General features: G+C 43.9%; 1 protein-coding gene across 6 annotated transcripts in view; it reads left to right on the top strand.

Annotated features, from left to right (window-relative positions):
• The first annotated feature begins 1894 nt into the window (after positions 1–1894).
• The window catches only part of USP14 (ubiquitin specific peptidase 14), a 65176-nt gene continuing 51840 nt past the window's right edge, over positions 1895–15230 (top strand). For 3 of the 6 annotated variants that reach the window (XM_050939236.1, XM_050939234.1, XM_050939235.1), the window contains exons 1-4: positions 1895–2048; positions 9320–9465; positions 10157–10189; positions 12557–12661. In XM_050939236.1, the coding sequence (XP_050795193.1) occupies positions 2033–2048; positions 9320–9465; positions 10157–10189; positions 12557–12661 (300 nt within the window). In that variant the 5' untranslated portion in view covers positions 1895–2032. Of the gene's footprint in view, positions 2049–2069; positions 2175–2257; positions 2330–3514; positions 3593–9319; positions 9466–10156; positions 10190–12556; positions 12662–15230 lie in introns of those variants that run through there. The other 3 variants (XM_050939237.1, XM_050939239.1, XM_050939238.1) reach the window with 3 other exon arrangements.

The following is a 15230-nucleotide window of genomic DNA, read 5'->3' as shown; positions in this document are numbered from 1 at the left end:
TACATGCACATCTGCTTCTTACTACGCTGCCTGGAGCACCAGTAGCTGGTGGCGCTACAGCTACCCCACCCAGCTGGAGCCAGGCCACACCACCTGCGGTGCCACCATGCAGCACAGAGCACTGGCTCAGGCTGGGCTCTGCAGCTATGCTGCCCCAGGCATTCACAGCCCCGCTACCCAGAGTGGTGGAGTGAGTGACTTGAGGCTGTGGGTGAGGGGGAACAGTTGGGGAGGAGCCGGGGGTGAGCCTCCCGTGCCAGGAGCTTGGGATGGTTTCGTGAGCCGGATGTGGCCCGTAGGCCATAGCTTGCCCACTCCTGCTTTAGAGACAATGTTGCATGGACTTAACTGATAGCTGAGTTGCAGAGCTGCTTGGAAGATTGGGAGGGGGGGGAAAGAGGAGGGCACAGAGGGGAGTTGTTGAAATTTTATTTTGACACTTCTTTTTCTTCAGCCCTTGAGATTGTTAAATGACTGAAAATAAAGTGGGGGAGGAAGAAAATAGGCTAAAGCTTTTTTTTAAATTATACTCTTAGAAAAACATGTAAGCAGCTTCATTGTAACTTTATAATTATTACAGTTGAAAGATGACCGGTCCAGTCGCACAGCAAGATGTAGCTGTGCTTAAATGTATATTCCAGAATTACTGGTAAAAACTATTGACAGATATTGAAAAAGCTAATTTACTTTCACCAATCAGAGAAACTGCACAAAATCCTGGACAATAGTCATTTTAGTATTCTAGTATTTTTTTTATATTATAATACTCTTTGGGAGCCCTTTTCAGAAGCCCCCATCAGAATTAATGTATTTTCAAAAATGGCAACATTTAAGATTGGTTTTTGAGTTGAAATGCTATTAAGTCTATTCAGACTTCAGCAAAATATCAGAGGGGTAGCCGTGTTAGTCTGGATCTGTAAAAGCAGCAAAGAATCCTGTGGCATCTTATAGACTAACAGACGTTTTGGAGCATGAGCTTTCGTGGGTGAATACCCACTTCTTCAGATGCATCTGAAGAAGTGGGTATTCACCCACGAAAGCTCATGCTCCAAAACGTCTGTTAGTCTATAAGGTGCCACAGGATTCTTTGCTGGTTTCAGCAAAATAGTGTCAAATGAACTTTGGCACTAAAGATAGAGAAAAGATTAAGCAGGTGCAGTGATAGGCAGGGCTAGCTTTCTCATTGGCTATGGAACCTCAAACGCTATCACGCTGATTTGAAATAAACCTAATTACTAATGAGCAAAAATTGTCCCTCTACTAATGGTTATGGGATGACTTGGTGTTTTCAATACAGTTGCTTGCTGACAAGTACTCGTATCACAAAATGCCAATTGTACCAATGCTGCCGAACCTACCCTTAACATGAGTTGAGCCCCCCCATCAGGCGATAGGGTTTCTTAAAACAATGTGGGGTTCTTTGTCTCCGCGTTCTGGTTCTGAGTCTTTTCCATGCACCTGCTTTACATTTTCAAGCTTTTCTCTGCAATTATACCCCCCCCGAACTGTCCATGGCCTTAGCAAGAGTGACCGCTGGGATTCCCACGCCGTTGTGGCGGCTGCGGCTTTAAGGAGAACGCTAAAAATTCCCACACGATAAAATCCCAGGAGTTGGCACGTTTCTTAGGAAAGGCCAAGAAAGAGGAGACCGGGAGGCAGTCCCTGGCTGCATGTTAGCAGCGCAAAGAAGTAACGGGGGGAAATACGGTAATTTCTGAGCCGGCCTCGCACTGGTGGGGGAGAGGGGCGGGCTCGTGAAGGCTGCACCGGGCCACCAGTGCGCGCGCACCCACCCGCAGTTGCGCCCGAGCCTGGGGGCGTGGCGGCGGGGAGCCAGCCATGTGACAGGAAGCCCCGGCGCCCCTTCCGGAGCTGCGCGCGCTGCATTCCCCACCGTTTCCGGCGCCTGGGCTCCGCTTGCAGCGTCATCGTGAGGGGCCGGTTTGAATGAGACCCTGAGAGTGGGACGCGCCGGAGCCGTTGCCCGCTGACTGACGTCCCCTCCCCCTCCGGGACGCGCCGCCCGCCCGCCATGCCGCTTTTCTCAGGTGAGCCGGGCCCTCCCGCGTGTGCGCGCGCCTTGGGGGCTGCACAGAACAGCCTCTCTAACCGGGGGGGGGGCTCGTGGGCGGTGACCGGGGCGCATGCGTCACCGAGCGACTGAACAGGCGCAGGTAGGGCCCCGCGTGGGGCGCGCCCGCCTTTCCCCGGGGGTCACTCGCTTAATTGTTTAATAACGTCCCGCAGCGCCAGAAAATGCCCCGGCGGGGTGGAACCCGGACAGACACTTCCCCCCACCCCCGTGAAGCCACTTGATAGATTTTCTCAGGTCAGAGTGAGCCAGTGTAGACAAGCAGCAGCAGCAATTGGGCGTTGAACCAGATGCGCCCCCACTTTATAGCAGCCTCATCTAACCACCTTTCCATAGTTTCCTTATGAGAGTATCGTGTGGGACAGTGTCAGAAATGCAAACAAATCACGTCTGCTGCATTCTATAAACACCACAGAGCAGTCTGATGTTCTGGGTCTTATTTTTGTGCTCATCAACTTCTGGAGGTTGGGGAGAGGGACACTTCAGTGCATTACAAAAGCAAGCAATAGAGCAAGTGTCTGCAGTGTCAGTGCATGTTTGTGCTGGGGGGGTGTTGTATATACAGAGAATTTAAAAACCTTTGATACTGGTTTTACCTATTTGTCTGAACACACTGGGGTTCACCAAACAAGGAATAATTCTACTCTCACTTTTCCTAATGTAGGCCCATCAGCCTATGGTTTCTTTTGTTGTTGTTGAAAGCTGCACTGTATTCTAGTTCATGCTAGAGAAATTGCAATTTAGCACAATTGCATCTCATCCCACCCACCGCAGTTTCCACCAAGGAAAGTTACTGGCAAAAGCTGTAAGAGCTGGAAACTCCCACTCTCTGGTGGCTCTCTTGAAGGAGTTGTTGCTGGTGTGTGTGTGCATTTCACAGTTCAGCCCTCCCAGACCTTTCAGAACATTTCAGTGCTTGACCAATGAATTTAAAATGGCACTGTGAATTTATCTATCACCCTGCAACCTCAACTGTGGTTTGCAAATTGGGGGCCTTGTTTGTAGTTGGTGAATATGGCATCTCAAACTCGTTTAAACAATCCACTGTTTCTATTCTGCATGGCCAAAGCATCATTACTTCCCTCACTCCCCCCCGCCCCCCCCCCCCTGCTTTTCAGTAGATAGCCTGACCATAGGCGGCAGGTTTGTATAATTTTTGGTGGTGCCCAGAATGGGTCTAATCCCCCCCCCCATCCTGTAAGTGTGTGTGTGTGTGTGTATATATATATAAAATATTTTATTAAATAGTATAAAAATGGACAGGAAGCCATTTCTCTTTATTGCACAATATCACTATCATAAAAAATTTAACTAAGAATATCAGTGTTATTAATACTCTTTTGAATACTGAAATGACCATACACTGTTTGTTGAATAACCCTCAAAAACAAATATAGCCCCTTCTTTTGCAATGTTCTTCAGGAGGCAGCAAACACTTTTCGTCATTGTTTGGTTCTTGAAATGAAGTCATCCAGGAGACTTGCAGAGTCCAGTTCAGAGGTAAAGTTCTTATGAATGTGCAGAAATGTCAAGTGATTTAGACATTTTTGTCCCATTGTTGTTCGCAAATAATTTTTCAGTTGGCACAAGCAACTGAACGATCGCTCAGCGGTGCAGGTTGTACTTGGAATGGTTTAGAATATTTTCAGGAGAATTGTAACATCTGACAACATGTCACTCAAGCCTTCATTTTTTTTAGAAATTGCTTCACTTCACTCACTGAATTAAGCTGGCAATTTCTCAATCTGCAAATATCACTCAGCTATTCTAAATGAAGAAATAGTTTCTCCATGTTGATGTCATCATGGAAAGCTTCACTTATTGGGACAGTGTCCTGTTTCGAGCCATTTGCTGCCTCAATTATAAGCTGCTCCAATTTTACTGAGTATGTAAAGCTTTCTGTTGAAAACCTCTGTTCAATGGCAACTTTGCAAGCATCAATTATCTCAACTTATATTTGAAAATTCTCTTTGGGGTTACTTAAGGTGTAAGGAAAGCTTCCATGGTCGAGTCATCTTGGTGGTTTGCGTTTTCTCAGGAGTGTAGGTTCATCTAAATAAAGATTTCTTGCCTTCTCTACTGTTGTTTCCCAGAAGTGATTTGTATGATAAGTCAGTGCTCATCCCACTCAACACTTCTTGCAACAGGCCAACTTTCTTCATAATGCTTGTCAATGACACGTTTGGGCTTTGAGTTTTTGCATTAGCTTCTTTTACAGGACCCATGGCTTTCACAAAAACTATTAGTGTAAAGTATGTTGGAAAAGATTGAAGTTGCTTCGAGAATCCACTACATTTTAAGCTAAATTATCGGAAGAGTAACTAAGTTCATCTGGGCAGTTCATTCTGGCCTTGTAGTTGTGGAGCAATGATTTAATGCCACTGATCCTTAGTGTCCATCTTGTTAGGCACAATGGTCGTAAAGAAGGTTCCCCTTCACTCTGGAAACTCTCTGAATGCTGCCATACGTTTTGGTGACTCCCTGAAGGTATTGATGAGATCTTTCACCATCAAAAACATATAATGACACTCTTGAATATTATGCAGGCATCCTGCATGGCAGGATTAAGGGAATGTGCAGCACAGTGCACAAATTCCGCTCTTGGCTCTCGATCCTTCACTCTAGCTTGAACCCCAGTAAATTTGCCCGACACATTACTGGCTCCATCGTAACACTGCTTCCAGCAATCAGAAAAGGGCAAATCACACCTGAGAAGTGTGTCTTCCACAATTTTGAAAAGAGAAGCAGCGTCCATTGTATCAGTTGGGTAAAACCCAATAAACTCCTCATAAATCTCCCAGTCTTCACTAGAAAACAACCTTAAAGAAAAACTTACTTGTTCTTTTCTTGACAAGTCGGTAGTCCCATCCATTACAATGGCATAAAACTTAGAAGCCTTTATCTTTTGCACAATTTTTCTTAGCGCCATCATTTTGATTATTTCGTTGTTAACTTCATATGACAGCCACTTGTATTTTGTGCGATTAAGCCACTGTCTCAGTTCCTCAGAATCTGTACTGCGTAGCAACAAGAGCTGCATCAAATTTGAATCACTGTCATTATGTCCACGTAATGCTATTCCTTGTTGAGCTAGGTACTGAACACTGGTAAAAATGTTGTGCAGTGCAGTCTTAGCTGATTGTGATTCTTTTCTGCAACTGGCTGACACTAGTGCAGAAACATTTACCTGTGATTGCAGAGCAGCATACTTCATTACCGCTTCCTTGTGACAGGAGGATTTTTCGTGTGATGTAAAACCACGCAATGCATCTCCAATCTTGAAATCCAGATGAAATAAATATTGGTTTGGCCTTTGTAGAAAATATTAACTTCTTTTCAGAACAGTTTTTTTCCGACTGAGCAAAAAGCTCCTGTTTGTTTTGCTATTGTACTCCAACTGCTTAAATCTTGATAGCCAAGATTGCTGAAAACTCCTTTTCTTACCTTGTAGATTTGCCTCATCTTTCTTTTGTATAACTTCAGTTTGAAAGCTGGGTGTTGAACTCTGTCCATCACTTGATGAATTACCCTTTTCTTCTTTTTCTCTGGGTAACTTTATTAAGAATTTGTCCATTGTTGATCATTAGTGGTCCTACAAATCAAGAATTTGTTGCTAGGATAAAATGAAGCTACAACGCGTCGGCACCACAAGATTACAAGAGTCAATGAAAAGTGGAAAGTCAGAAGCAGCACTTGCTTGCTTCAGTATATTATATTTTGTTGTACCTGTTGTGATGAAGTGGGTATGTTCTTAATGTTTTCTCTGAATACTATGTGGATACCTCAGTTTCCCCTGCAAGGTGCCAGGTGAAGGTGTTGGGGACAAAGAGATCAGGTGGCCTCCTTATCCGGAAGAGAGACAAAAGCCAGAGGAGGAGCTAGAGGGAGTGTCAGTTTGGAGCTGGCTGGGGAAATGGGGAGAGGCTCGAACTTGGTTCTGGGCTCCCCATCCCCAAAGATGGACCTGACTGAGGGGTCCTGTTTTCTGTACCTACAAGCTGTGTTTTAGACTGTGTTGCTATCATCTAATAAACTTGTTTTAGCGGCTGACTGAGAGTCATGTCTGACTGCGGAGTTGGGGTGCAGGATCCTCGGGCTTCTCTAGGAGCCCTGCCTGTGCAGACTTGCTGCGGGAAGCACACTGTGTGGAAGGGCATGCTGAGTGCCCTGAGATCAGACCCAGGAAGGTACAAGCTTCTTGCCCTGGAGACAATATGCTCAGAGAGAGGAGGCATGCTCCCCCAGAATCCTGACTGGCTTTGTATGGAGTAGTTTAAGAGCATCCCCTTCCACACCATGCGCTTCCCGGAAGTCTGCACAGGCACTGACACTCATTCCTCTAGCCTTTGTCTCTTTTCCAGACATTAGGAAGCCACCTGATCTTTGCTCTCCAGCACCTTGCAGGAGAGTGGCCGAGGCCATCAGTTGCTTGGAGACAGGTTGTCAGTCATTCTCTGTGCAGACAGCATCACACTGGCTCTCTAGGGCTCTACAACAATCACACCCCCTTATCCCACCATCTAGATCCTTAAGAAATGCATTGGGGAAACTGAGGCACCCACACAGTATTCAGAGAAAACATTAAGAACATTCTCACTTCGTAACACCTGTATATGACCAGTTATATACTTTACAGGGTGTTAAATAATCAAGTATTGTGCTAAACACAATGATACTCCAAACTGACCACCAGGTTTAAGTTGCGTGCTTTTCCCCTCAGGTGAGGGTTCTGGGGTGGGGTTGGGGATGAGGGATTCACAGTGCAGGAGGATGCTCAGGGTTGGGATGCTGGGGCCGCAGGCTTTGCGATGGGGCAGGGCCGGGGATGAGGAACTTGGGGTGCAGACAGGCTGCTCCAGGGCTAGTGCCAGAGAGGACCTTCTCCCCCCGCCCCTCCCGCAGCACACTCACTGTGCACCACGGTTACTGCATATGCTCCTAGGGCCCCTCTCAGTTCCAGAAAGCCCACTCGCCTCCCATATGATGGGTACTGGAGGGGTTGCCATCATGGGTGGCCTCCCCTGCTGCTGTCCCTCACCATAGCCTCACTGGGGATGGGGCTGCCCCTTGCCCAACATGGGGCAGGAGTGGGGACTGCAGGGTGGTGGCTATGGGGAGGGGGGCAGGGTGTCACAAAAGTCACCCAAGCCCCAGCTGCTCAGGTCTGGGAAGCCTCCCTCCCCATCTCCCCTGTGGGTGCTGGGGGGGGAGGAGGCTGCCATCACATGTGGCTTCCTTCCTCCCCTGCTGCCCCTCACCCTATCCTCACTGGGGGTAGGGGGTGGGGCTGCCCCTTGCCCGGTGTTGGGCAGGAGTGGAGGTTACAGGTGGGGGGCGGGGGAGTGGATCATAGGATCAAACACTCACCGAAGCCCCAGCAGCTGCTCAGGTGAGTGATGTCCATCTCCTGGCCGGAAGTCCCCTTGGCATCTCATCTCCTCCAGGTGGGTGCCAGGGGAGGGGAGGGCTGCCAAGCACATGTGTGCCCCATCCCGTCTCCCGCTTCTGAGGTGGTGCTGCTGCAGCAGCAGCTGCCTTGGTCTTCCGGTGCTGCTCTTGTGCTATAGCCCTTAGGCAGCGGCAGTAGAAGCAAAGGAGAGGTGCGTGCTGTTTTCTTTCAGGCAGGGGCTGGGGCCCGCTCCAGGCAGGGCCAGGGGAGAAACCCAGCTCCAAATATTGGTGAAGCAGAGTCCCTGGCCCTGAATATTCCTGGAGCTCGGGCACCACAAGCCCATATAACTTGCCGCTTATGAGCCTGACTTCTGTTTTAGTTGGTTGTATAATCTTTGCTTGAATTATTTTATTTCCTTATCTAAAATAATGGAAAAACTTTGTACAGTGTATTTCTATGGATACTAAGTTTTTAAAGATAATCATGTCTGAGATTATAAGGTTTATTATCTTGCAGCATATTTAACATTCAGATTGGATACTTGTGCAATTGTTTATTAGCATGGTTTACATAAGAGCTCTATTTTTTTGTACTCCAAAACCTTCTCTGTTTGCACAAATTGCAAAAATGATTGGAACCTGCCTCTTCAAGAATGAACACTCTGACTGTGCTACCCTTCTTAAGGCTACTTATTTGTCATGAGAAACAGATGGGAGAAGTCATGGCTTTATGGCAAAAAAACAAATCACAAATGTATACAAAAAATTCAGAAGAACAGGCAAATCATGCTCTTTTTACAGATTATTATGTCTGTGTGGAAAAAATTGTTTAAAATCACCCCCTGGTCATTTTCCCATAGTCTGCTATCCTGGACCTATATAAATGATGGACGATCCTTTATTAAATCACGGTTGCTTTATCCTTATTGAAAACCCTAAGTTGCTGGTTTTGACAGGAACAAACATACTGCTGTAACTGATAGAGGCAAAATTGTTGTGGCTATCATGAATTTGCCTGATAGAGTGTAGCCTCGTTATAGGGTATGCTGTGTTTCAGTGTTTTCAATGAAGTAGTAACATTCTGAAATAACTTTTAGAAATATACAACAGAATTTGATATAACCTGCTGGCTGAAGATTTACAGTTCTGCTGGAAAACCATGCTGTTTCTCTGCCATGGGTCAGTGATGGATTAGCCTAGCAAAAGTTGCTATGCTCGGCCATGAATGGATTCCAGCTCTACTGCTAAGGAGTCAATTACCTATAATATGTAAATGACTGGAGCTGCAGGACATTCCTATTACATCCAACTACACTGAACTAAAATCATTTTGTGACTGTACTGTACCAGCATTAAAGCATTTAACAGTGGTGGTGTAACTGGGGCTACAAAGTTAATGTGCCATTGAGTTAAAGTAAGATAGTCTGTCTGGGTATATATTTGACATGTGCAGTACGCAATTTCATGTAAATAACCTTTGTCACCAGAGGTATTAATTCTGTTTTGGAAGAACATAGGGTTATCCCACAGAATTATACTAACTGACCCATGATTGATAATAGTTGCAATCAGCATGGTCCATAGATGGGAGGGGATTAACTTTCTAATGACTTATTAAGATTGGACAGAGAAAATAGTTTTGCTTGGTTTTACTGTGAAACCTGAATCTTGAATAATCTTTTCAAACTTGTTGATAGCCAGCTTGAAACTCAATGTATGGTATGAGGGCTAAGGTCTTTCTTAGGTAAAATATTATATACTCATAGTTAATTCTAGAAACTAAATAAACTCATGTGGAAGAGATTGAGCCACATGTGTAATGCATTGTTTTTGCAGTGAACGTAAAATGGGGGAAAGAGAAATTTGATGGTGTAGAGCTGAATACTGATGAACCTCCAATGGTGTTCAAGGCTCAGCTTTTCGCATTGACTGGAGTTCAGCCAGACAGACAGAAAGTTGTGGTGAAAGGAGGAGCTCTAAAGGTAGAAATCACCAATAACTTTCCTGTATTTGTCTAATTCTGTTTAATGTTCTGATTAATGTTTAATCAACAGTAAGAATATAATGTTACAAATGTATAAATGTATGACCATGAACAGTTCAGAAAACACGTAGTATGATGCATTGATGCTATAGGTCTGTTGCTTGTTACTGGAAAATGTTTTTCAAAATACAAGTTGATTAAATGGTGGTCAACACAAACCAGTATTTCAGAATTTTTCCCCGCGTCTTTCAGATTTTCCTTGTTGCTTAAGAAATTAACAGAACTTGAACAGAATGTTCTGTATACCTCAGTTAAGAATTTTAGCTTGTTTCTGCATTGCAGGCCAGTGAAAACAATCCAGAACAGACAGTGCATCTCTATACACTTTTTATGCCAATATGACTTAATTTGGTCAATTTGCCTTCTCTCCCTTCCTTCTGAAACAGATATTGAAGCTGACTAGTTGTAAAACTATCAAGAGCCATGTAGAAAAGAGTACCTTTCTGTTTTTACTTTAGATTGACACAAGATTGGAAAAGGAAGTGTCTTTAGTAAAGCGTTCACACTTTCCTATAATGTGCTGTTCAGAGACACATGACTAATGTTGGTGAAAGCATCAGTTAGCCTTTTGAGTCTTCTGAAAATACTGTAAGACAGTAACTCAATCCTTTTCTTCTCCTCAAACATAGGATGATGAGTGGGGCAACATCAAAATCAAGAATGTAAGTATCATCAAAAATTCACTTGCATATTGGTAAACTACTTAAAACTTGATCATTTTATTATAGTGATCGTCTTTTTAAGAGTCTCTCATTACTTCCATCATAAGTAGAGGGTGATAGTCTTATGACTTTCAGGAAAAAATAGGAACGCCATAGTGAATAATGGGAGATACTTAGTCATAATTGTGTTTTGTAACCACGGTGGCCTTTACATTTTCTGCTTTTAGACTAAATAATTTTAGGATGTAGTTGTCTTACCTACGTGTAATTTTAGGAGACCCACTGTGGAGATTTTTAACATTTGTTCTCTGAGAATATGGTGAGCTAAGACCTATGGGGAAATGACAATGTCTTCCTGATATGCTCTGGACATTTTTTATTGCATATTACATTGATAGCCACTACTCACTCAATTGCTCTTCTAGGATTGTTTCTCAGGTATAGGGTCTGTACCGCTTTCATGAGCCTCACTGATGAGGTTTATCTGCTATTTTTCCACTCCCAGGGTAATGCAAGAGATTCTTGTGATTTTTGTTTTTGTTCTTTCCCTGTAGCCTACTAGCAGTTTTACTCAACACATCCATTTTGTTTATCCGATATTCTGCCTGACCAGGGAAAAGCAGAGGTTGCTCCTGAGCTCTCCCTGATGGTTCTCTTCTTTCTTGCAGGAACTTGGTAGTTCCCTTCTCTTAGCTTCAGCATCAGTCTGGTAGGGAGGGGATCTTTAATGAACAGACAGGGGAAAGTTGCTTGATTCCCCTAGCCTGGTGGTAGTTCTCCAGCACTGCTTACGCAGTATCAGCAGGGTGATGCAGTACATCAAAGAGCTATGGCAAAGGCACTTGCATACTATTGTGTTGAGGGCTAAACAGGTAAAATTCTGGTTTTGCACTGTGTACCAGCTGCTGTTAGCCTTCCTCCAATAATCTAACCTCACTTCAGGATAATTTAAGGAATTTATACTACTAGCGGTGAATCTCTGAGTACTTATTACTCATTTTTTTGAATACCCCTTTCATCACCAGCATCATACTTTCAAACTGACCTGTTGGTCAAAGGGGAAGGAAATGTCTATGGTGTGGAGCCACCCAGGTTGTCATGATGGCAAGCTCCTTTTGCACACACTGGCCCAGGAAAGCATCATAGTACTAGTACCTTTCTCCCCTGACTGTCCACCTCTTGTTCTCTGGGCAATACTGTGGAGCATCCCCAACCCATTTTCCCCTCATATCTATGCCCTATTGGCCACCCTTGATCAAATATTTCTCACTTCCTCAAATAGCTCCCCTGTCCTCAGAGGTGGCATCTTGCTTTTCCCCCTCCTCTTAGTATTCCCATTCCAAGAGAACGCACAGGTCCAAACCCACAAGCCAGTCTTCATGGTAGTAAATTCAACAAGATCCCTCTCAAGCTCCCCCAAATCCTTAGCCAGAGAAGGGTGAATTTCTTCCTCTTCCGAGTATTCTGAACTTGAATAATTAGCAACTTTTGCACACACGCATGTGGAGATTCTAGTAAACTTTATTTTATCTTTTCGAATCTGAACATAGTTCTGGCTCTTAACTTTGTGATGCCCAAGATCGAAGAAATGGAGGATAAAGTAATTTCCCTTGTATAGTACTGGAATATGAAAGACTTTTGACTCTGAAGGGTCAAAAATGGAGGGAGTTTTCATTTAAGGGTATTCTGTGGTTCATTAATTTCTTAGTCATAATTGGAACCTGATGTTAGTTAAAGCTGTTTATTAGAAAGATCTTGGCTACTGATTGACACAGTGTCCAGGACAAATGGAAGCTTGCATAAAAAATACACTTCTACACTGATATAATGCGACCCGATATTACATGAATTCGGATATAACGTGGTAAAGCATCGCTCTGGGGGGGGCGGGGCGGGGGGAACGGGACTGCGCACTCTGGTGGATCAAAGCAAGTTGGATATAATGCGGTTTCACCTATGACACAGTAAGATTTTTTGGCTCCCTAGGACAGCGTTATATCGGGGTAGAGGTGTACTAAGAGATTTTTCCTATTGTGCATTTTCTACATAATTACAAAGTCAGTAGTACTGTTTAGAGATTAATGGACTAAAATCTTTTAGTTTTCATGAAGGAAGGGTGATTCATAATTCAATAGAAATATAAAAGAATAAAGCAGTAGATTCACTTCATTTTTTGTTTCATTGGTTATCTTTTTCTTTAGAAAGAATAATGCAGTATCAAATAGACATTGTAAGAGAACACTTAGTTTACCTCCAATAGGAGATATCCGAAATTACTAAATTTTAGTTATGCAGATTTCTACCTTTCTTGCACTTGTATTTTTTGAATGTTCTTTAATGTATCTGATTATATCTGCTGTGTTACAGGGGATGACCTTATTAATGATGGGCTCCGCAGAGGCACTCCCTGAGGAACCAGTAGCTCGACCTGTGTTTGTGGAAGACATGACGGAGGAGCAGTTAGCCTCAGCTGTAAGCATATTTTGTACCTCAGATTTCTGTTATCTTTTGGATAACTGCACTTTTCAGTGTATTTATAATGTTTATTTAAAAGTGGATCTTAAACTGTAGTTTATTTACTTATCATTTCTAGTATCTAACAAACCTGATGGTGTTGACAATGTAATGTGACTTTGGAGGAAATGGTAAAAAGTTTGCTTTAATTTATAGCTCATTTAACTAATGTCATTTGGCTTGAACCAACCTTCTGATGGGGTAGGCATACAGTAGAACCTCAGAGTTATGAACACCAGAGTTACAAACTGATCAGTCAACCACATACCTCATTTGGAACCAGAAGTACCCAATCAGGCAACACTAGAGGAAAAATAAGCCAATACAATACTGTGTTTAAATGTAAAGTACTTTAAAAAAACAAAAAAAAAGGCAAAGAAGCATTTTTCTTATGCACAATAAAGTTTCAAAGCTAGATTAAGGCAATGTTTAGTTTTAAACTTTTAAAAAACAACCATAACATTTTGTTCAGAGTTATGAACAACCTCCATTCCCAAGGTGTTCGTAAGTCCCAGGTTCTACTGTAGTACAGACTTCCCAGATGTGGCTCTGGAGAAACATCTGAAGCCAGACTTGTATTGTCCTTGTGTTTTTGATCCTGGGCTTCTCTTGAACAAAGACTACTAGTAGTGTCAAATTATTTGGTGGCTTTTCTATATTTATAATAGTGCCCCCTAAAAATATCCTAGTCTCCTTATGTGAACATTGGTTCCCAGTTGAAAATTTGAAACTCTTTTTACACTGGTGGAGTACACTTTGTGAGAGGAGAATCTGTGGGGGAAAAAATTGATGTAATGTTCAGGATGTATTTTGTTTTTAATAACTTGAATAGTTTTGTTTGTCCTTAATCTGAACTAGGAGCTCTTTTATGCTAATTAAAAAAATACCACAAACTTCCAAGGTGACTTTTGAACACTGGCTGCTGTACATGTGGAACAATAGTTCTGTTACAAATATCCATATGATGATGGCTTTGTAATTTAAGACTGACATATATTTTAATACTTACGTAAGAGCCGCCTGTGGTCTAAGAGGAAAATAATTGATACTTAAATTAAATATACCTGTGAGACTAGAGCTATCCAGTCACCTAGACTAACTTTAAATAATAGAGGTAAACAAGGAGACATGTCAATCTTGATCAAATTTGAAGGACTTTACATGTTACTTTTTCTCTTACCAAATTTTGTGTCCCTGAATTTTTGACATCTGAATTTCAAATATGCCTATACTCTGGTTTGTTTTTTTTTAAACAGACACACTAACACAGTTTGTGTAGCTAGATTAATGCTTTTTCCCAAAAATGTATCCAAATGTTTAGTTGACTCATTTTGTACAAATCAATTTTTCCTGATATTTGGCTCACTTTTTATTAAACAAGCTTTACAAAATATAATGTATTTGTGCAATCATTTCTAATGGTTCCTGAAATTGTTGTGGTCCAGTCATTCTATTAGTATGACCATTTTCTTTAAGAAGTTAGATCAATATTTTTAAAATGTAAACTTCAGGACCTCAGAAATTCAAAAAACTTTAACTCCTCCCTGTAAACTAGTGATAAAGCAAAGCAGTATTTTAACAATTTTAACTATGGATTTCATTACTTTTCAGAGTTCTGCTGAGAACATAGATGTTGTTTTAACATTGATTTGATTATATTACAACTACACCTCTACCCCTCTATAACGTGACCGATATAATGCGGGTTTGCATACAACGCGGTAAAGCTCTGACATGCTGCTCTGAGCAGCGTGTTAAGGGTGCTGGACCAGGCTGGGGCCAAGGGGTTCGATAAGGGGCAGAGGGTCTTGGGGATGGTCAGGGGCTCCTCCCTTCCCCCCCCTCACCCAGGGTCTGGAGGGCAGGAGCTGAGGGAGGGCACTTTTGGGGGCCCTACAGTCCCAGAGTGGCCCAGGGGATTAGCAGGGGGCTGGGAGCAGCCCGCTCTGCTTCCCTCGCCCCAGCCCTAGCCATGTCACTTGGGGGAGGGGGGCTTGGCAGAAGGGATCCCCCTCGCACTCTCCAGCAGCTGCAGAAGCAGAGCATCCGGGCCCCAGCCCGCTCCACTACGCCAACTCCCAGCCACAGCGCTCTGCTTCTCACCGCAGGTGAGTATGGAGGGCGTCCTTTCCCCAACCTCCCTGCACTCACCTGTGGTAGGAAGCAGCACGCCATGGCTGGGAGGTGGCAGAGTGGAGCAGGCTGGGGCCATGTCGCTCCGTTTCTCACTGCTGGTGAGTGCAAAGGGTGTCCTTTCCCCAACTCACTAGCAGCGGGAAGCCCAGCCCCAACCAGCTCCACTCCACCAGCTCCCAGCCGTGACGCTCCACTTCCCGCCGTGAGTGAGTGCAGGACCTTTCTCCAGCTGTCCCCCAGTGACACAGCTGGGGCTGGGGCCGTGTCGCTCCGCTTCCCGCTGCGGGTGAGTGCAGGACCTTTCTCCAGCTGTCCACCAGTGACACAGCTGGGGCTGGGGCCGTGTCGCTCCGCTTCCTGCTGAGGGTGAGTGCAGGACCTTTCTCCAGCT

Source organism: Gopherus flavomarginatus, chromosome 2, assembly GCF_025201925.1.
Source record: "Gopherus flavomarginatus isolate rGopFla2 chromosome 2, rGopFla2.mat.asm, whole genome shotgun sequence".
NCBI classification, from domain to species: Eukaryota; Metazoa; Chordata; order Testudines; family Testudinidae; genus Gopherus; species Gopherus flavomarginatus.
The sequence above is the reverse complement of the archived record's forward strand: the minus strand, read 5'-3'. Positions and strand labels throughout refer to the sequence as shown.